This window comes from Hippoglossus hippoglossus, chromosome 3, assembly GCF_009819705.1.
Source record: "Hippoglossus hippoglossus isolate fHipHip1 chromosome 3, fHipHip1.pri, whole genome shotgun sequence".
Taxonomy (NCBI): domain Eukaryota; kingdom Metazoa; phylum Chordata; class Actinopteri; order Pleuronectiformes; family Pleuronectidae; genus Hippoglossus; species Hippoglossus hippoglossus.
Window position 1 is genome coordinate 21,363,568 of NC_047153.1, and position 23,694 is coordinate 21,387,261.

Here is a 23,694-nt window from a genome sequence, read left to right on the forward strand (position 1 = left end):
AAACTATGCGGTCTGACTGTCAACGTGAATGGTAAAAACGTTATGGACCACGGTAGCTTGTAGTAGCAAGAGGATGTGGTAGTGCGCCAGTGAGTGAGTAGAGATCCCGTGTGTTATAGTGATGAGTGTAAAAACCTTTTTTGTTCATTATGAAACTGTGGTGGAACAAATTAGAAAAAGGCAGGCTGCCACAGAAACACTGTAAGACTTAGAAAGACAAAGAGAAGTTAACAAAGTGAAAATCAAATGACAAGATTGATTCATGACAAACATCCATCCATCATCTATACAGCCTATCCTCTGAGGGTGGCAGGGGGAGCTGGAGCCAATCCCACCTGACATTGGGCGAGATGTGGGTACACCCTGGAAAGGTTTCGCCAGTCAAGTCAACAAACAGAGACAATTCACACTCATTCACTACTACGGGCAATTTAGAGTCAACTTAACCACAATCTACATGTCTTTGGACTGTGGGAGGAAAACGGAGAAAACCAACAAAGACACAGTGAGAACATGGAAACTCCACACAGAGAGATCTGAAAACATGCAACATAAAGAGAAACTTATGCATGACTGATCAGACTACTCTGAAGTGAATTTCAGCCCTTTTACTTTCCACTGGATTGGAGTTGACAACACTATTTAAAAGAGCTCAAATTCATTGATAAAGAGAGATGAAGACCCACACCCACCTGTGATTGTGACAAACGCAAAGCCCTCCTCGCCCAGTAGTGGATTGATCAGTTGGCAGCTGTAGGTACTATTGGGCTCCAGTACAACCGACAGCATACTGGTCATGGTGAACAGCCCTTCCTCATTGGCCACCACTGAAGTAGTGATATTATCCGTCAGGTTGTGCCCACGCCCGTCCTGCCATATCACACCGGCCTCAGGAAAACCACCGTAGGCCACGCAAGTCAGGGCCACCTCGTCACCTGGCCGCAGGTTGGATTCCGGCTGCAGAGTCACCACAGGCTTGGAGTAGGGGGCTGAGAGAAAGAGGAGTTGTACACAAAGAGAGGAGGAGATCGGTGGGTGAGGATTCAGGAGGGGAGGGGCGGAGGAGAAAAAAAAAGGTATAAGAAGGGGGAGAGGAGAGCAGTAGATACAGACTGAATTTAGTTAGATTCTCTGCAGCGAGTCACCCTGGGAACTGTTTGACATGATTCCCATTAAATTCTTAATTATACTTAGGGAGCTTAGCATAACACAGTGGTTACGATCCCACAGACACAGACAGCATCAGTGGAACATCCTGAAGCCGCTGCATCCCTGCACCCTCCACACAGCCCAAAGCACTGAGCCACTCCCGGAAAGGAAACACACTGCCAGTCGAGGGGGCGGAGGTGGACAGGCCTCAGAGAAAACTGGCATGCACAGAGATTTGGGACAACTCAGCCTATGGCATGTAGAAAGGCGTGGAGGGACGGAGGTGAGTGGCGAATCGTCAGCCGAGGCCGACATCACACCTCTCATTTCCCCAGAGCGAGAACACGAGGACAGAGGTGGCGGAGAAGGAGGCTTTTGTGTTGCCAGAGCCAGAGCCAATCAGGGCACAGCAAACAATGGGGTGGAGCGGAGAGCCAGATGAGATAAATTTGTCTAAGCTGCTTTTGGAAAAGTGGGCTCTCAACACAAAGACAGCTTTAGCATGGTACACACTAACTTTCAAATGTCCATTTCACTGACAGGCAGATTTCCATGGAGGGCTCCTTTCATTTTCTCCCACCATACAGCAAATAGGAAGTCTTCAGTGTGAGCTGTAAATGCTCGCTAAAAATAAAACATATAAATCTAATGTATTCAATTTTAGCCAATTTGTCACTGTTGGAGTCATTGTTCTCCCTCCCCCAGGCCCGGAGAAAACAAATATTATTCATTAACGCCGCCTAACGCACATCCATCCTTGGAGAATACTGCAACCATCTCACAACAGATATAGAAATGTGAGACAGAAAGGCACACAGTATCATTATAAATAAATAAAAGGCTCTCAGCTGTGAAGGTGGGGATGTAGTCGCTCAGCAGAGAAGATGTTAGCGATAGCGGATTGACCGTAACAACAGCTAATAATCAAAGTCAGCACATATTGACCATGACAGAGACCACAATCAGCGCTTATTGACCAAAAACACTGCTCAGCAGCCCTGAGGAGACTGTTTATCACCTGCTTACATCCTGTGAGGAGAAATGATCCTAAATCACAGTCTACATTAGCCAACGTACGACATATTTTACTGCGTACTATTAGTGTATATGTGTGGATAAGCACTGGGGTCAAATATCTTTCAACACAATCAATTTCAAAGTGTTGAGGGAAACTATTAAGATAAGATAAGATAAGAATGGGACTTAATGCTAATGTAAACGTAGCAGATGTAATGTGGTGTATAGAATGTCTGGCTGAAGCTTAATCTCAGCCCTTTCATTGGTGAGTGTGTTTTTTGTGCACGCGTCTATTTTCTGCGTGCAACTGCCTATAACAGTCCATGTGCATTTTCATCTGTTTGTTTCTATACAGCTCTTGACTCACCGGCCACCTGCAGCAGCAGAGAAGCACTGCCGTAGTCCTGCACCCTGACGAAGCAGGTGTAGCTGCCTTCATCCGCCACCACCACCCTGCTCAGCAGGAGCGAAGCGTTGCCCAGGCCCAGCTGGGAGGGGAACAGGCTGGTGCGGTTGGCGAAGCGCTCGGCCTGGTCCACCAGCTGGTCCTGTCCCGTGAACCCGTGCACGTTGCGTTTGGTGTCTGTCAGCTGCCAGAAGATGCTCAGATCGGACAGGTTGTAGGGGCTGGCGTGGCTGAAGGAGCAGTTGAGTACGGCGTCCCTGCCGTGCAGCGCCACCACTGGCTGCTCTGGGACTTGTACTTCCATCACAGCTACAAGACAGGAGACGTTGCACATGAGTGATGTCAGAAAATAGTCAAAATCCTTGAAATGAAAGGGAAAAATAAGATATAGTGTTTTTCTCTACTTAGAGTGATGTTTTCCTTTATGCTGGAGGATATCAGGTAAGCTGTCAACAAAAGAAAAAAATGCAACATCTTCCCTGCAAACATCTAAACTCAGAGGACTTGCTTTGTCAATCTTCTTTGCCAAACATAACCCATTTGTCACCAAGGTAAGTCAAAACATGTCCCAGGTTTCATGAAAACATACAGTATTCACTGAATAACAGCATTAATTTGTGTGTAATGTACCAGACACCTACTCGAATGTCTTTGAAAGAGAAATCAATGCAGCATTTAGAAATGTATGCAGCTAGTGCTTCGGAAACATCCACTTTGTTTGTGCAGCATGGCAGCAGAAGTGAGACGGGATGAAGGCGAGAGGGTAGAAGAAGAGGAGGGATCTGGAGGTAAGCACGAGGACTTTGTTTGTGTTCCTATAGGCTTTGCCTCCTGGCGATGGCTCAGCATGCTGAAACTCAGAGATGGAAGCAACAACATCTGTACAGCTTTAGTTCAATCGTTAGTTAAATATAAAAAAAAATAAAAAGCTGGTGGGGCGGAGAATAACTGCAGCAAGACTCCTGAGTGTGTGTGTGTTGTTGTGGGGATGAAAAGTGACAATTCTACTCAGAAGCTGCTGACTTTTCAGCGCACCTGTAAGATGTATATTAATATATATGTGAGTGTATATGTGTGTGTGTGTGTATTGTTTGTCTAGACTAGGCCAAGAGCAAAGAGTACACTGCATAATCATCCTGGATTAGTAGCCATCTCAGGCAGTCCAGAGTACATCTATAGTCATCTCGAAAGTCAGCATTATCCATTGATCCCTGTCTGCTGTTATACAAGTCGGAGACACTCATCGGCATCACAGGGGAGGAAAATAAAAAGAGCCACTCGGAGCCCTGGAGCAATACACTCTGCTTTACGCTCAGCCCCTCTAATTGTTATAATCACAGTGGCATTTTAGCCTCCTCACCCCTTTTGAGCTCTGTCTATCACACGGCCCAGCATCAATGTGGAATCACTTTGCCATGAAGGAGATGTGACTGAGCAGCAGAGGGGCCAAAATTACTTCCCCCATTAACAACAAACACGTCTTTCATCTGCGAGGGCGCACGTATGGATGGGCATTGCTAAGTCGAGGCAGACCTATTTGCAATCATATTCAGCCAATCCCAGCAAGGTAGCCTCCATCACACACACACACACACACACACACACACACACACACACACACACACACACACACACACACACACACACACACACACACACACACACACACACACACACACACACACACACACACACACACACACACACACACACACACACACACACACACAACCTGCTCATCTGTAGGAACAGTGCCACCTACTGCCTAAACTCAGAAGTGCAGGGCAATGGGACAGGGGGAATGCACCAATTCACTGTGAGGTTCTTAGGTGTTGGGATCTGGATTGGTCACTAAAAACAAATGTGTTTTTCACCAAATTTTTTTAATCAAATAATTATATACTTAAAATAATAAAATGTAAAACAAATAAGAAATATAATAAATTAATAAATACAAAATATAAATTCTTTCCTTCTTCAATATTGCAAAAATAAATAATATAAAGAGATTCGACTTCGAATAAATGTAAAAAAATATGATGAAATAAAAATAAATGAAAATATGTTTTCAAAGAAATACGAGAAAAAGCATAAAAACTGGAAAACAAAAACTGCTTGTTTTGCTTTCACAGTCCACTTTTCATGTCATGGGTTCATGGGTTGGCATTACACGTCCTGACCTGGAACAAATCAAAGTCTCTAAACCGACCAAGTGCCAAACACAACAATTCTCCGACCCCCGTGGTGAAAATAGCAGAGGTTTTTTTTTTCCTTCTTTTACTGTGATTACAAAAGCTCTGCTGCTGCTGCTGTGGGGGTTTTTCTATCACCCCCATATTCTGCCAACATTCAGCCAGTAGCGCGACAGCATGGCAAACAATACAGAGGAGGTTATCAGGCCAAAGCATGGCAAAGGCAGGCGGTATTGTGCCGCCCTCAGTGGGGATAATGGAGCAAATATCTGGAGTGTGTATTTTGGCCGTCTTTGGAGGTGGCCCAACCTTCGTGGTAATGAATAGGTCGGCTGTTTTTTGTTCCTTTTTTTTTGTAGGAGTGGAGGGTCAGTGACAGCCCTCTCTCTGAGACGTGCATTTTTGAAGGAGGAGGAGAGAGAGCAATTAAATCGCTCCCCGAGCAGCCTAGGATGACTCACACCACTGAGTTCATACAGGAAGGGGGATGGGAGAGAGAGGGAAACGGAGGAGGGAGGAAGACGGGCCGGCGTCGAGCTCACACCTAAAGATAACATCTGGAGACAAACCAAGGAAGAGGCTGCGGTGGAGCATCGCACACTAATCCCTCAAGACGGACCAAAGCCGTGTCAGAGAGGAAACCGTGATAGAAACTCCTTTTTGTGTTATACATCCATTCTACATCTTTCACTCATTGCCCCTTTAACCAGTGACCCCGCATCGCTCCCGGGCCCTGTGAGGACGCAGCTCGACACATGTATGTGGAGACACACCGGCCGCTGTGGGAGAGAGAACACAAGGGGAGCGTTTTGCATCACATGGAGTTGAGAGGACTGGACAGGAGGCTGGCTGACGTCATGGAAAAAGGCACATCTGATGTCCTATTCGTCAGAGGTGACATTCCACGAGCCAAAGTGAATCACTGCGCACTTGGCTGTTTTTGATCTGGTGCTGCTTACAACAAACAGCAAGTTTTGCACAATAGCTGACCGCTTCACCGTCTACCCCTGGGTCTCCTCTCGACCTGGAAAAAAAACATGTTTTCCCCAAAGAGGCGAGTGTCTAAGTAGTGGAGGTTAAAGATTATAGAGTAAGAGGTCTTTGGTGGGAGGCCTGGGCCGTGCCTCATAGCCCAGGCCCCGTGGTGTCCTCTCAGGGGGTAAGTGGGGATCTCGCCTCTCCCTTCCCTCTCTCGATAAAGAGGTGCTCAGGAGCCGTAGAGGGCAGGCTGGGAGACGTCAGGCTGTGGGGATTTACACACTGCACTTTGTGTTTATGGGCCTCAGCTCTGTTTGAGTGCTTGCGAGACAGAGACGGGCACTTTCACAGCTGACATGAAATAAACTCATTACAGCCTTTGCGAGCGCTGGCAACGGGCCCCTGCTCGGCAGCAAGGCACAGTGCGGGCTATAGGAAAGGTTGCAAGTGATCTTCATAGCGCTCTCCACTCTATTTTCAAGACTACTCACCACCTTGTCAATATCGACACCTCCTCCTGCCTTGTGCTCCCCCTGGTGTGCAAGGCAGTGGTGCTGCTGGAGACCCAGAGATTTTCAGAATGGGGAACTGAGGCTAGCTGGGCACATGAGGCGTGTGAGTGGGACACTGAGAGACAGCGTGGGATGTAAACAGACAGCAAATAGGAGGATCGCAGCCGTCATAGAGAGGGGGCATGCACGATGATGCCTGACACAGTTGTTAAATAAAATCAAAGTTGTTAAATAAAATAAGATATTTCACATCCCCCCTGGCAGATCCACAGATACAATAAATGAGCGCACATGCACACATCCACCTGTACTTGCAGAACGAAATCAGGTAAATGGGTTGCAGTTATTATCATTCACCGGTCAGTCCCATCTGATTGTGATGTGCACATGAAATGAAATGAATCATATCTGTGTTAGCTTTACAACTAAATAAACTCAAATGTGAGAAAAGAATACAAACACAGGTGCCTCTAGTGTTTCTGGTGGTCTTAAAGGAGAAAATGCATCTACTAATTCCAGAAATCTCAATCAATCTGTCTGTACATGGAGCACATGTCTCTAGAACCGTCTTATTGCCTCCACACGTCATGTGCACAAGAAAGTGCAGAGTCAAATTTGGTGCGATTTGGTCACGTTCAATATTAATAAATATCGACCAGCACTCGTGGCATAGACTCATCAACATAAATGGTGTTGTTAATCACGAGTGTGTCCATGACAAATCAAAAAGAGGAGAGTTCACTTAAACAATACCATTGTCATAGGTGTTTATACATATATCACATATTTTGATAATGAAACAAACTAAATGTTGATCTGTCTATTCACTGGTAAAAACACTATTATAACTTATAATATAATAACTTATAATTACTTATGGAGTTGGCCAACAATTTTCCTTTTAAGAATTTTTTTTACTTTCCAAACTCTAACTATTGTTTGGGAACAGTTTAGAGAACTGAAATAGAAATTGTGCATTGGGCAGAGTTTTGGCAAAAATAAGACTCTTTGGAACATACTGAGAATACTGATCCACAGCAGACAAAGTAGATGATGCTGCAAGACTTTTGTATTATCGCTTGTTATTTTTCTACGAAGTGAAATCAAATCAAACTTTCTACAGACACATTTTGCATCTACAAAGAGTGAGGGGGATGATACTCAAATTAAAGCAATTTAATGGTGAGAACTTGAGGGAGAATTGAGAAATAGCACCGCTGTGTCTTTCTCAGAGGCTGGAATCACTCTTTTGATCATCACTAATTTATATCCATCGAAATAAGCCCAACCTGAGCCACGACCCGCTCCAGAGGTATCAAACAGATGATCATTGCAAAATATTATCAGCGTTTCCCTTCTGAGGGAAAAAAAAACTACTAATCATGCTAATGCCTGACATGATCAGTTCTGTGTGATTTCATCGCTGTTATTTCATCAAACTCCTGACATGTATCGACTTAATAAGAAGAGATGAATGGTTTTGCATGAGATCTTTGTGTAGAAACAGGTGATGAGTTGAAATAAATATCAAAGTCTTGTTGTCATCAATAAGCAGTTTAAATGGAATTGGTATCAAAGTCTTACACACACACACACACACACACACACACACACACACACACACACACACACACACACACACACACACACACACACACACCAATCAACACACACGCAATTTCATAGGGAAAGGCCAGACAACCCCATTGATATTCCACACCTGCTTGACTGCTGACAGCTCCACAGCAACACTCTGTCGGAGATTTGGACACGAGGTGCTGACACTACAATGGAGATGCTGTTACAAAGCTGCCATGGAGCAGAGAGGTTCAAATCAGCATCACCAGCAAAGACACACACACACACAAACAAATGACAAACACACCTCATGGTAAAATTTTATAATTTCTATAACTATCTGCATTTTTTCCACGACTCACCGACCTCAGATTAACTCCATCTGTTAGTCAAAGGCCAATAGTATACACACACACACATGCACACACGCGTACACACTCCAGTACCTTCCTGCTAATTGAACAACACAACTTCCCTTATACTTGACTCGGTTCAATACCAGCCAGCCACACAAAGATGGCTTTCTCACAGTCTTTCTTCATAAAGGTGATAATGGCGACAGTTCAATAACTGAGCCCAGCTATTCACACCACTCCACCAGTGGAGCCATCCGTTCAACACAGTAACTACACTGTTTCATGGGTGTGTCTGAGGCTCTGCTGCAACATATGGCACGTGGGAGGAAACGTTAATATATATATATATGATTTCATACATAAGAAAAATCAAACAGCTGCACTGGAGGGCAAATTGCAGGAGCAATATTGACACAGCAAGGTAAACAGGTGCAATACCAACAGACCGCAATGACAGCAGGTTTTAGTTGGGCAAGGAGACAAGCTGGAGAAATCTACTTTTACAACACTGCCCCCCTCTGTTGCAAAATGTGACTGCAGCACAAGACATTTTTTTTAACGTGGACAATTTTGCACCTGAACATCAAAGTCTTCTGCTCAAAGGAAGTGTGAGTCTTCTCATACCGATTATTCTTATGATAGAGCGTCTGAAGGGAGAGCTAGCTTTTGATTTCATGCTGTCAGGAGCAGATGCAAATGTCCATAATGCTCCCATTCCAGAAAAAAAATCAGCATCTGAAAAATAAGAAAGAAGCGATGGCTGTGTGTGTGTGTGTGTGTGTGTGTGTGTGTGTGTGTGTGTGTGTGTGTGTGTGTGTGTGTGTGTGTGTGTGTGTGTGTGTGTGTGTGTGTGTACATGAATTGGTGGGAAATTACACATCTGAAAAGTCTTTGTCTTGGGCAGTGGTTTTCAAATGGCCTTTCGGTGAAAGAGGCACAATATGGATGAGATTAAGAGCGACTTAAAGCCTTCTGCAGTGTAGAGGGGTCACTTTCAACATTAAGCTCTAAACATAATCTCTTCCTTTCCCATCTTTGCTCCAGGAAGTCATCGCCGGGTGCGAGTACCCTCGCTCGGTGACAGATGCAGGTGATGGCAGATAGGCAAGACAAGGACTTGCTTATTTTCAGCAGTGTCATATACCAAGGTGGGAACACACACACACACTTCTCTATTTTGTCTCCCCTCTCTGTCTTGCTTCCTTCAGAGATGTATGCCATCTCATATGCCGTCAATAACCTGTTAATGGGCTCCTGCACTCAGATAATAGTGCTGGCTGAAGAACAGCGAGCAGATAAGGGCGCGCCTCTGGCTTACGAGCCTGAGAGACAGAGAGCGTTTGATGAGCGGGAGGCTGAGGATGGATGGAGAGGAGCTTGGAAGGCGGACGAGGGAGTAGCTCAATGTAGCAGGAGGGTCACAGGATTAGATCTGATGTGAGTGCAGCTAATTTCTAGTAAAGACAGGCTACATTGAGATGTATATAAGGCCGTCATTACATAGGAGCCAGAAAGAGACGATGAGGAAGACGGAGTGGCACAGAGGGATTTTCCAGATCCCTCAGATGAGGCAGAGTTTCAGCTCTTAAACAGGTTCATATCTTTTGCTGAGTCATAGTTTCAAACCCCAGGACGATGCGAGGTTACGCACGGGTCAGTTTGTCACCAGCTGTATGTTGTCTGGATGTCAGAGCCCACGTGCCTGACATCCCCGCAGACACTTCACAGAGGCAACCTCCTGGAAGTAGGTGTCTCCCTGTGTCAGCTGCCGAGGTGCTTCCTCAGCAACAAACAGTCGCTGTGATGCTTTCCAAGCACAGATCAGCATCCGCTCAACCCATTCATCACAGCCCACTAGACACACAGCAGACCAACACATGCCTCCAGGCCCCTCTGCCCCTGCAGAAACGCTATCTCTGCATATTACCCATATCAATTTTTTAACAATCCCACAGGGCAGGCTTTTTAGGACTTGTTGAAATAATCATGAGGTGCTTGTTGGGTAATGCACTCTGTTTCAATGAGCGGCCTGTGAGAAAAGATGAGTCGGGAAACGGTGAGACGGAGGCGAGCCAACAGAGACCGGTCATTATGTATGCATTGTGGCGAAACCAATCTTTGTTGAGCCCGTCCTCGATTGTTTTTAAAAGGATACTTCACTGGACGCAATCAAATTAGCAAGAACATCACTGATACGGGGTAATAACCCTAAATTGAATTTCTGCACAGGCTAAAGTGTCCCCTCACTGCAGAATCAATTGCTGTGAAAAGAAAAGGAGGACAGGAAGGACATTCATAGTTAGCAGACCTTTAAAAAGTACACCAGAGATGCAGCCATGAGCAGGCTAGTTTCACGCTCCAGGGCTCTGCCAGTATGTTCGCCTGCCGACTACCACACTAGATGCAATCTATGCAATTATGCAAATTAATTTGAATTACCTTACAGCTCCCGTCATTGACAGAGAAATCAGGTCAGTTTTCCATTCCTGCATTTGCATGAATACTATTCTTTTTCAGTGTTTGGGAGCTAAGAGCTGCACACGGTGAGCCCTGGCAGCCGAGCGGCTGCACTAACTGAACACAGAGCATGACAACAACAAGCAATTAGCCAGACGGCCTCCTGTTAGCTCTGCCACTGGCTGACACAGCTGTATGCTGTGAGCCAAGGATGTTGCTGCACTCAGCTACTGTTGTAGCTCAGTTGTAACTGTACATACACACTACCGGTCAAATGTTTTTGGTACACCTCCATTTTACCAGCTGTTATTTCAGTTAACATATTCAATGTCTCGGTGTTCATGAAATTTAAGCATAAAAACGGAACAATTGGAGATTTTATACAGTCATGGGAACAGTCATGGGAAGTTATTGTTGAACTATTTATGAATATGTTGATGTCACTTTGATGGAAAATGTGCTGCTGTTCTTTCCACTTTCCACATGTTTTGCCTTGAGACATGTGTGATTATCTCTTGTGTTTAGGTGACATTCAGTTTCCTTCAGAAGTTGTGTACGTAGGCAACTGGTCCTGCTTGTGTGTCACTTTCCTCCTTGAGGGATGAATTAAGTATCTTTTATCATAACTTGCTTTCTCCCTCTGTCCTGTCCAACTCAAAACAGCTCAATGATGTGTTCATTTACTTCCTGCTGTACAGTGTTGTCCTAAAAATGCATCTGGAAGTTCAGTAACACAATTTGTTCAAAATTGCATTTGCACAGAGAGAGGGATTGTGCTCAAGCGAAACTGTTGCACTGTCTGTTTAAGCTTTCAAGGCTTCACTTACTTCCATTAGCACAGGAGAGAAAATTGTTTTATATTTTATTAACAGGATGTTTCAGTTTTTGGTGATATTACATTTTTTCAATGTTGGTGAGTTTACCACTTAACCTTTGCACCATTTAAGGTTATTCACTTGGTTAAATGTCAATAAAAACTGGAAAAATGCCTTCTATCCTTTTAACAACCTTTTATTCCAACAAAGGTTATTATGAGCTATACTTAAGCTGTTGTAATCAAACAGTAAAGGGTCAAAAGGCAAAGCCACAGTTGGTTGGTGTTGTAACTTTCCACATTACCTGCCACCTCAATAGCAAATATAACCACACACAACAACCCCTCATCGAAAACCTTCTTCACAGCTGGAGCGACAGCACAGCTGTGCAGTGCTCATGTGTAACATCAGGATGAGGTTTCACTGGGAATGATCCATCATCAGACTCCTGAGTCATTTTACAGCTCGGGAGCTGCAGAGACAATGATACTGTGATGGGATGACAGTGTTGTCATGTGCTGTCCCTCTGTTTTTCTTTACATAAATACTGTTCTCGCAGGGAAGCATCTTGACTGAGACCACAAAGGGTTTTTGTGTCTATACTGACATGGAAACTTGCTGGAAGTTAGTCAGCAATGACACGGCTGAATACGAGGAAGATTACAGCCAATCATCCCAACAAGTGGCCTGGAGACCTCAGTGACCCTGGATCATATCAACACAGACATGCACAGTAACAAACACACACACACACACACACACAGGGCTGCTCATGTCACTACAGACATCTATAGGCTCTCTGTATGGCTAATGAAGAAAAATGACAGGAAAGGCAATCAACCTGATCTTTCATTCATTGGTTAGTTACCCAAATAATTACTACTTACAAATATAAATATATTGTAAAAAATATACAATATACATTTGGTCCAAATGAAATCATTGTCAAAGTCCTGTGAGGGCCACAGGACTTCGTGCCATGTTTGACATCACAAATGCACAGAGATCTGAGGTGCCTCTCTCACCTCATTGTCTGCTGGATTAGGATTTTGACCAGTGGGATAGGGGCATCAGAAAGTGTTTCAGAAACAACTTACCAACTTTAATTTGTCAAGTGCATATAGAGCTGCACCTAATAATATGAAGAGTTTAAGTTGTGTCATGCAGTGTTTTGTATCATGTTACAATGTGGACATACAGACTCCAGCTAAATCACCTATTGCTCAAGTTAGCAGAGAGAATCTGATCCATTGTGTGAGCTACAATAGGCCATTACCCATGAGTTAAAGAGCTCCATCAGCCCCCGACACCTCCTCCTCCTCCTCCTCCTCTTCCCTCCCGGTGAGAAGGGCGAGTTAGGCGGTGGATGCCACACAGCCAGTAATGAGCAGGCTGCAGGCCCATTTGTGCTGGGAGAGAATAGGTCCCTAATGAACCACTGAAGACACTCAGGTCCACTGAGACAAGACTGAAATGTGCCACTGATGGCCAATAGAAGTTGTGTCAGCTCAACCAGAGAGCAGAACAGGCGAAAAATTGCTCTCTTTTTAAATGATGGTCTTTTGGATGATGAAAGTTCTTTGAGAACTTTGTGGGTTTGCCAAAGTATGTTTTACTATTTTGCTTTAGGCACTGAGATAAAGCCTTTCTCCCTCCGCTTCAGGCTATACATTAATATAAAGATATATCAGCCGCTATGAGATTTTAATTTACGTAACATGTCAGCCCCAAATCGACTGGGAAAAGGGTGATATTAAAAGATACGCACTGCTGATCCCTTCTTTGACATGCTCCAATTCCCTTCTGTTATTTACTTCCTCGTGAGATGTTATCAAGCTGGCCCAGACTATTTGTTTCTTTTTTTATGATGACACACGTTTTCTTTTTCTCGGAGCACCATTTTTACTGAAGTAAACTTTTGAGCGTGTGAGTAATGAATCATCGATTGCAACATCAACCACAGCCACACTGTTTCCCAGTGTTATAAATATAAGAGGATGACTTGTTCAACACACTCCCTGAGTCAGAGCAGACAAACTGCACTTTCAGCCCTTTCCACCGAGGTCCTCACCCTCGCCCCGAGGCCTCTACTCCTCACCTGTCTGGAAAAGGTCAAACCTATTCAGTTTTATATGCTCAATTATGAGGGGAAAAAATACATACTCCCATATCACTGAGTTGTAACCCTATAAAAACAAAAGTTAAGGGAAGTATTGTGAAAAATGTATTTTTAGGCCCCTTAGACAGGATCTAAGACAGAGCATAAATAAGACTATGCTCTTTGTCAACTCGTCTGGACTGATGAGAGGTTCAGAGGTTTGTAACTTCCTAACGACTGGCACATTATTTTTTGGCCAGCCTCATTTAAACGTCTGTTTTGCACAGCGAAGCTTTTCAAGGTTGATGACTAATAGGCCCTGCAGGGTGTATTGTTTAACAGGCAGTGGCACCTCCCACTGTGGTGGCTTTGATCTAATGGTGGGGCTCGGTCAGCGGCGGCGACACTCACCCGTAGCTTGGACGGCTAGCATTACAGGCAGCAGGAGGGAGAGCATGGTCTACCCGGGGGGATTCAAACCGCAGGTCAACTTCTTCAGACACAGCGCTGCAAGGGGGGAACAAAAGCACAGATGAATAAGGAGCATTGTAATAACACAGAGGAAAACAGTGCAGCAAAATAAGATGTTTGGATAGAAGGGTGATTAGAATGAGACAGTAACAGCCGGGGGCGTGTTTTATGTCTTTGTTTTAGTTTGGTTGGAATCTTTGGTGGGTGTAGTTGGAGACAATGAGGCTCTCCGACATGTATAATGAGCTAGAATGGCACTCAGTAGAGCCCATAGCTCCGCCCTTCACCCAACAGTCTCCTTATGAAACCACATAACTATAATCAAATTTTAGATTCAGATTTGGATCTGCACTAAATTGCACACATTTATATCTATATATATACAGTATATATGTCCCCTACACATGCATGATGTTTGAAATCAAGGACAATTTTGAAAAATGCCCAATCTCCTAGTGATAAAAAGTGTGAAAAAATCTTCTCTTGGATATGCACCAAAATTGTATGGGTTCTTCCTTTTGGGATACCCCGTCCCTCCATAAAATTTAATGGAAATCGTTGCAGTGGTTTTTACATTATCCTGCTAACTATCAAACACAAATGTAGAACAAAACATAACCTCCTTTGTGAAGGTTACCAAAGACTGTTTGAAATTCTACATTTATTTCTTGGGACTAATCTAAAAGTCTGAAAGTGTCTCGTTCAGTCTTTTCTCTGTGCCGCTAAAGGGTTTTCTCTTTCAGAGAGACTGGACCCATGATGACAAATGGGGACTTCCACAGTTAAGAGGAAGGAGCCAAATCCTTCCATCTGCCTTCCAGAGGGGAAAACACCACTTTAACAGCGAGTATGAGACAGACAAAACTATCCTCTCCTCGTCTACTTCCACTCCACCACCGTGCATGAAATATTTATGAGATGTTTATCTCACGGAGATTGGTGGAGGTCACTATTTGTATCTGTATTTGCTGAGACAAAAACTAGAATGTGTATTGTGGATAATACTGAAGGCTTTGTTCCAAAGATATAAAGCAATTGTTCTACAATCACTGATTATAAATAATTTATCATATCAACAATATAAGAACCAATAGCAGCTGAAAAGCATCACTTTGTATGTAAGATGTTATAAAATGTACTATGATGACAAAACAAAGCTTCCTCTACACCACAACAATGTAGTCTGTAAATTCAACTGTATTACCACACTGATTAATAACGTAAAGCAAGATATCGCTGATTTCCTTGTTTATGTAAAAACTATCTTGAAGTTAGGATGATAGAATTTTGATATTTTTTGCTTCGTTAAACCTGGAAATAAACAGATGTTTTTTTAAAGTAGAGGATAATTTATGTATATATATATAGCTAGTCCCCAGAATATAGAGTTGAAATGCTGGGGACTTTAGCTCCTGTATGTGTTCTGCATTGGCTTCTCATTCCAAGTAATATAGGTGGATAAACTGTGAGTACTACGTGCAAGTGGGTGGGTACAAAAAGAAAAAGAGGAAGATGAAAACAAACAAAGGAAGAGAGACGGAAGCAGTTTCCTATTATAAAACATACACACTCAGCATTATGAAGCAAATGAGGTATTTATTATAAATAAAAAAATGTATAATCCCACTGTATGTACATGTATCTAGAAAGATTCTACAGTCATTGAAGTCACTGGATATTTCTGCCAGATATAATCATTGTCTTAGAACAAGCTATATTATAGGTTTTTGCTAAGAGACATAGCCTTTAGCAGAAAAGGATGTGAGCAACAATCTAGCAGCTTTTATACGTCAGTAACTGAGTTAACATTACATCATTTCCTGATGGTGAGTTGCCACGTCCTCCTGTACTCTCTGTCCCTCTTTTCCTATTAAGTCTGGTGTCTATATAACATGTATACTGAGTGACAACTTTAAGAACAGCTATAACTCATTTTTTTATGTTAATAAAACAAAGGAAATCATATTTGGACACAGAGAGGTGAGAAATAGTGAATCTGTTATCACCAGTGACGATGCAATTGAAAAAGTATGTTAGGAATATACAGTATGTTGACATGTTGACTATACCTGTGTGCCCGGTAGACTGCTCAGAGAATGGGACTCAGATGGTTTGGTGTTGGTACTGAGTTCTTGTTAACATTTTAAAATGCTGAACCAAAACGTAGGGATGAAACTGTAACCAGTCTCACTGTATACAATGGTAAAATTACCGAAAGTTGGACCGTTTAAAGGCTCAGTGTGTGGAATTTTGTGACATCTAGTGGTGAAGTTGAACGTTGCAGCTGAATACCCCTCACCTCACCCTCCCATTTCAAACATAAAAGAGAACCTGTGGTAACCTTCAGTTGTCATAAAAACTCAAAAGGTGTTTAGTTTGTCCAGTTGGGGCTACTGTAAAAAACATGGCGACCTCCGTAGAGAGGACCTGCTCCAGATGTAAATATAAAGGTCTCATTCTAGGGTAAAGGAAACAACAATTCGTACAATTTAGATGAAAGACACTAGTGAAAACATCACAAGGATTATTATATTATTTTACATTTAATTTCTGCCAATAGATCCGGTTCACCTAAATCGTACAAACTGGACCATTAATTACCGTGATGATTTGGTCAAAAATATCCAGCATTGCCCAAAATTAGCAAGTCTCCAAACAACAATATGCATTTGTTGTGTGTTGTAAAAACATGGTGGAAGGAGCCGCGGACAGACAAAGGCTGTAACACCAGAGAGCTGCTAGTGCTCTGGCCAAAGTGAGAACATGCTTGCATCAACTGTTGCCAGATCAAACACTGATATTTTGTCCTTACTCTGATAATTGGGGACAACATCTGCTTTTAACATAAGTTGTCAACCTTCTCTCCTCCTGTCTGACAAATATTTTAAATATTATCATCATTTTAATTGATAGTAAATATATAATTTGACCGTGTGTGTGTCAATTTTCAGCACAATTTAACAATACCGCCATAAAACTGACAACAATGATCACTTTGGTTTTATAATCGTGATATAAATCTTCACAACGTTTCATCTCTACTAGAGTGCATCATCAGTGTGGCACATTTTCAGTCCATGTAAAAGTGAGAATGGATAACATAGTTAAAAGGGGCATTAATAATGACAGTAGTAGTAAATAAAGAACGTCCATCCCTTCATACCAACGATAGAATTGTCATGTGATATGCAGATAAAAACCTGATGGACCACATCCATGTTTTATTTTCTGAATATTCTTTTGGGTTGGCAAGTGTAAAAGTAACCCCTATCGCTTTCTCCCAACGTCCATTAAAAAACAAAACAACACGCTAATTCTTGACTACATCCCATTATAATCTTATGGTTGTGTGATTTCTCAGGTTTGACTTCTAACAGTTTGAGGATTTCTTATTGTCTTATGGTTTTATGGTTTAATGATTCCTTATGCTTTTATGTCTTCCCTCTGCTTTATTATTTATATAAGTTATGTTTTTAAAACCTGCAGTTCTATAATCTGCAGTGATACTTACAATGTGCAATATTTCTTGTGTATATCCTCCTTACTATGTTGCATGTTTATGACTCAATTGTTGCACTAATGTAGAGGATATACTGTATATATTAAGTAAATGTACCACAACATTTTATCATTGTATAGCCAGTAATAGCTGTGTGCATGACTATTGACCAACATAAACTTCTCAATGGGACAGTAAAGCATGGCTGAAGATAGCTGCTATATGCATAATTATTATGTGATTATTTCAAATTATTCTACACAAGCTGTTGATAGGTCTGACTAGGTGTGTGTGTGTGTGTGTGTGTGTGTGTGTGTGTGTGTGTGTGTGTGTGTGTGTGTGTGTGTGTGTGTGTGTTTACTAGTGTGTGTGTGTTTACTGGCACTGGGAGTCACCAGAGACAGACAATTTCAAATAATGTAGGCAGGAGCCAACACTAAGTAGAGTCACAATCAAGGAAAAGGACAATTACCAAGTAAAGGAAACAGACTGTAAACAGACTCATACTGTTTTCTATCCAAACTACAGGGTTTTCAGAACTCATTTACATGTCAGTTGCTCCTGTTACTCGATTTGATGAACTAGAGTTGGGCTTCTTCTGATTTAATTCGACTTTGTTCTCAAAATACACAATATTTTAAAAGATCTTCCTCCTCACACATTTTTACAAATTGCTGACCCTAATACTTTTCCATAGCTTGGCCATTAACAAACAAAAATGCATCATTATTATCACCATTATTTACAGAGTGTAGCTGAAAGGTCAGACTGTTATGGTGGTTCTGCTTAATCTGGTCGTTTCAGCATCGTAACACTCAACTCCTTTATAAAATCTGGTTTGTCTCCATAAAGAAAAAGAAATATCGATAACAACACTGGACTGGCAACACTTACGCAGAGAATATGATGGGTTTGAAAACAAGTTGTGAGTAGGATTTTAAGTTTTCTACAAGCCCTGTAATATACTGAACATCCTTTCTTTTCATTCACTGTTGAAACTATTTTGAATTTAGAGAAAAGGGTACTATCAGTTTTGCACACTGTTTACAGTAACCACAGCTTTGAACATCAATGTGTGGGTGAACGCTGGGTTACTCTCACCACTCATGTCATGAAACCATAAGACTGAGCAGAAGCGTGTCTGAACTAATCCACAACTGCAAGTTCAGCATTCTTATACGTTTCAGTCATATCGAAATAAATGCAGAGGAAGCACATCAGCTGTGGTGGTTTGGTGGATGGCCACTGAATCATTTTGATATTGCTGTAAGATGTAGAGCTCCACCTCATGACTCAACCAGAACTTTTTCCATGAGGCTCCATTTATGGCTTCAGCAGAGAGGATGTGGCCAGGAGTGCAGCTTCATCACAAAATTTCCACAACAGCAGCACCAGTTGATCTCTGGACTTTCAGGAGGAGGCATGAGGTCTGCTACAGACCAGCTCAGCTCACAATGCTGGAAACTTCTGAATCCTCCTGGATATTTACCCTCAGAGAATTTGCAGTTATTCAAAAATTCACATCTTTAAATATATCTCCAAATGTGCATAAGTAAAGCATTCACTGCACTATGCCAACACACCAAACCACAGTCTGACCCTGTCTGTGTTGTCCAGACACCAAGAAGCCATCAAAGGGTTTTTTACTGAATGACTCAAGTACTTTACCAACGCCCCATGCCAGCATGTACACGCTTCTGTTCTTCCGTTCTTTAACGGTTCAGCTTTAACGATTCACTTCAGTGGCAGAGATCAAACCAAGCGAACCAGGTCACAACCTGAAGAATATAATGACGCATAAACTGTCACTGGGGAAGATTATATTTTCTTAAAAAGTAAATATATCCATCACTATGTTACATCAAGTATGTGCAGCTCTTTGATTAGTTTAATGAACTCATTGATGATGGGCATTAGCTGAATGTCTTGCAGGGTGTCTACAGATATAAACAAGTTCAATTTAAGACCTTTTTAATACAACTTGAAATTAATTTTAAGATCAAACTTGAAATGGAAACACAGACCAAAACTGAAAATATACATCTTCCAAGTAAACAACCTTATGTCCATTAGACCCCACCACTTGACCCAAGTCCCCAAGACTTTGACACAGCGCTCTTTGCTTCATAAGCACTTCCAGGTTTTGTTTTTAATAACCAAGTCACTTACATTTTGCCATATTCACAAACTAGGAAGCAGACAGTTTAAAACAAAAACTTAACTAGAGACAGACAAATGATGCAGCACATAGCGGAACTATTAATTCGTCTTCATGGTCAAACAGAGGAGTGAACTTTTTGCTGTGGCTTTTGGTGTGATCTGAAGTTAAGAAAATGTTATACTTTTTAAGGCCTTTTATTTGTAAATTGGGTGGGGCTCCAGCTGATATCTGATTGGCCCCTGAAGTGCCCCTGTCCCTGTCAGTAGTCTTAAAAAAAATTGTCAGTTACAAACTATTCAAACAATAAAGATGACAATTGATCTAAGCTCTTTTGAAGAACACAATGTGCCTAAACAATTTTCAAAATATATTCAATGACGTGGCATTTCTCAAAGCTAAAGAGTTAACAGTAAACAAAGGAATCACTTCAATGTGCACCTGATTAAATCAGGAATTGTACACAGATGTTGGACATATAATTGGCCTCACTGTATAAATTGTGGCCCAAATCCTGGATCCACCACGGTCGCAGCAGTGTCGAGTTAGTGGTTAGTGACTATTCTTAAGGTTTCAAGCCATAATAACCGGTATATTTCATTTTGACATGGTGCTAAGGGTTATTAAGCTTCTAATTGAGGTCAAACGATTCTTCAAATATCACAGAACATTAATTAACATTGACTTTGGCAACTGAAACATTTCTTTTCTTTGAGAAATCTTTGACAGTGGTTTTCAAACAGCTGGACTCGTCTCCTCTCCTGCTCGACAAGGCCATTCTTGAACACTATTAATGTAATGGATCTGACTGACCTCCTGGGCTCAGACGTCTCATTGGCATATGGCCGCCATCGTTGCCAACCTTCTTGAACCATTGGGAACCATTCAACCCTTGATGATGGGCACATTTCCAACCTGTGTGGCACCAGTCCCATCGAGGGGGAAACTGCGTCACAGGATGAAAGCAAACCTTTCAAATCCATATGGCAGCAGTGTTTAAAATTGACCAAGCCCTTATTCATGTGGGGGAAATGTACCTGCATACCAATTTGTACATTACTTAGTCAAACAGTACATTAGTTTGACAAACTGAGAGGAGAAGAGCTCCATAAACTTCAAGAAAGCTTTACGGCCAAGAAGTTTTATGAACTTGAATGCCAACTTCCATTCAAAGTATGAAAACTGTAATCTACGGTTCAAACGAGGCCGAGCATCAGCCTCACACAGCGATCCAAAATAAGGTACGAGAAGGCAGCACCAGACTGTACAGTTTTATCTGACAGATAATTAGGTGAGGCGCCGACAACTGTAAAGCAACTGCATCTTCTCAAGAGCAGCAAAATGCATAGGATCGGTATCTAATGTGACACATTCTCCAACCTCCTGCTCATGTGAAGCACCAGCAGCCACTTTAGTGTAACTTTTATATGATGACAGCTTGACAATCTGTACCAGCACTATCTGTGAAATAATAAGCATAAGAAATAAGGGTATGAACCAGCAATCACATCCCCGGCAAAACTTGCAGCGGAGCATCCTGTACAATGTCAGATAATATTATTATCTCTCCGCTGTATCAGCGATCGTTTCCCATACAAGTTGTCAGAGTGGTAAATACTACATCCTCTTACATCCCACGGGAAGCTGTACCTGCCAGCAGAGCACTGCTGCACTATCATGTGATAAGAGCAGCATGAGGACAGGCGACATCCTCACTGCAAGCTGAAGCACAGCATCTCTGTCCCAGTGGTTCCACAACCTTTTTTTGGTGGTAAAAATAGCAATGATAACATGAAAGTCTGAAAAATAAGCATAAGTTAGTGTAACAGATTTTCCCCTATTTTGAATATACTCTTATTGATCAGTTTAGTCTTGTGACCGCTTGTTAGTTCTCAAACAGCAGGTTGGGAATAACTGAGTCTATCCTGACACGTACATATCAAACCTGCACAGGTCTTAATCCAACTACACCCTGTATGAAGCCAGATATATATGAATCTCCATGTTGGCATCCAACAGTACCTATGTTTTTACTGTAGTCTTAACAAATAAGTAATCTTTTATAGTAAGCCTTCTCACTGTTTTTATATGTTACACCTGTACATACTTGTACACACTATTTTAGTATGTTTTAATATATTTTATGTATCTTTATTTACAGGGCAAAATGACCAGAAATAAGATTAAAATGCTTTCTTTATTCAGTCGTTGTTGATTACTGTCAGGAAAAATGTCACATGTTATTGAAAGTGAGTGAAAGTTAAGGTTTTTAACTCAATATTAAAAGCACTTATGTATTATACCTCTTTATCATGCTTACACAACACATAAGCAATATATCAACAGGAAGACTTTGTTATATTGCTAGTGATGAAAATTATACTGGGATAATTATTGTAATCTCTTTTTAATCGCCCAGCTCTATTTGTTTGTATCATTTAATTCCTTACTCTAATTTTTAGCTGCTGTCAGGTGTATTGTCTGATGTGTTTTTGTTCTCTCTGCAATGACAATAATAGAAATTATACCATATTCTATATACATTTACAGAACATACAAATATAAATTGGCCCTGTTTATAATCTAAGTCATACACTGGGTGCGGGTTTATTTTTTGGGCAAGTCGCCACGTCTTGTGTCAGTAAATGTAAAAGCACCTTCGTGGCCCCATTTTGAATTATGATAGTTGCACTGATAAAATGCACTGATGCAGTGTTCCCTTCTTGTCGAGAGGAGGCGCAGTACTTTTCAGTCATGACTGTTACTTGCAGCATCTGAGGAACAATATAACACAGCTTAGCACGTATCTGCAGTGAGTATTTATAGTTTATATATTTATATATATATAGAGCCAGCAGAGCAGATAGAGGATGGGGCAGAGAAGAGGGCTGAACAACCAGCTGCTCTGACCTCATGAGCTCTGGGCTGTCCAGCTGTTGCTCGTCTTCACACATAACTGAACTTTACTCTTATACTTTAAGTTGATCTACATAATAAAAAAGCTGCTCGGGTTCTCCAGTCTTACCATGTTAGTAGAAACCAAACTTAGAAACAGCTCCAGCAGTCCGGCGGCGGGGACTCTTCTCCAGTCGACGTGTTCCCCTCAGTGGTTCATTCCTCTGCGGGGGAAACAACAACAGTCCCGTTCCTCTCAGGGTGTGTGGCGGTGGATAAAAAGTACAGGATGTAGTTTGTATCTTCACACTCTCTGGGTTTGCTCCATTGATCTGAGACGCTTCTCTTCACTGAAACCACTCCTTGCTGCTTTGTCCAGCACTGACGTCATGCCGGGGGGAAACCAGGCTGCTCAGTGCAGACCCCCGGAGTTAACTGTTTGAACGCACCGGCCGTGAACGCACCTCCACTCTGCTGCAGTGGATCATATAATCAAAGTTTGTGTTTGTGTGTGTATGTGTGTATGTGTGTGTGTGTGTGGAGAGACACTGTCTGTGGACACCCGACATCACTTTTAATATCTATACCATTATGGTGTGACTTTGATTTATCACACGGTCCATGAACGCACCACTGCAGTTGACACAGTTTATAGCTGGGTGATGTTTTATTTTCTATTTTCTGTTTTTATGTCTGAGCACTTTGTAAACACGTTTTTTAAAAGTGCTGTATAAAGTTTATAACTATTTCATATGGTCAAGGTAAAAGTCATAATATCTGTCTCGTTGATAAATAACACAATATGGCTGATATTATGGCGATATCACTTTCTTTTGCTTTTGCATTTGCATTGTCAGCGACCTTTAACTGATGCTGTTTGATTTGATCTGCTGTCTCTGATTTTAGATTTCGTACGATATCATTTGCTGTCTTTGAATTTGAAATAGGTTGCATTGATTTGCTTCTTGTGTTTTGTATTCTTATATTTATTTGTCCTCTTTGTGAAGCACTATGTAATGGCTGTTTGAAAGGTGGTGCAGAAATACATTTATTATTATTAATATTAATACTATTAATGATAATAATAATAATAATAGTGTTGTTAATAATAAT

General features: G+C 41.9%; 1 protein-coding gene across 2 annotated transcripts in view; it reads right to left on the minus strand.

The window, feature by feature from the left end:
* cd276 (CD276 molecule) overlaps nucleotides 1-22,979 on the minus strand; it is a 72,397-nt gene extending 49,418 nt beyond the window's left edge. The window contains exons 1-4 of one of the 2 annotated variants that reach the window (XM_034572020.1): nucleotides 22,712-22,979; nucleotides 13,970-14,065; nucleotides 2,534-2,881; nucleotides 693-989 (exon numbers count right to left, since the gene is read on the minus strand). In XM_034572020.1, the coding sequence (XP_034427911.1) occupies nucleotides 693-989; nucleotides 2,534-2,881; nucleotides 13,970-14,015 (691 nt within the window). In that variant the 5' untranslated portion in view covers nucleotides 14,016-14,065; nucleotides 22,712-22,979. The remainder of the gene's footprint in view (nucleotides 1-692; nucleotides 990-2,533; nucleotides 2,882-13,969; nucleotides 14,066-22,711) is intronic. The other variant, XM_034572028.1, reaches the window with a different exon arrangement.
* Between the last annotated feature and the right edge of the window lie 715 nt (nucleotides 22,980-23,694).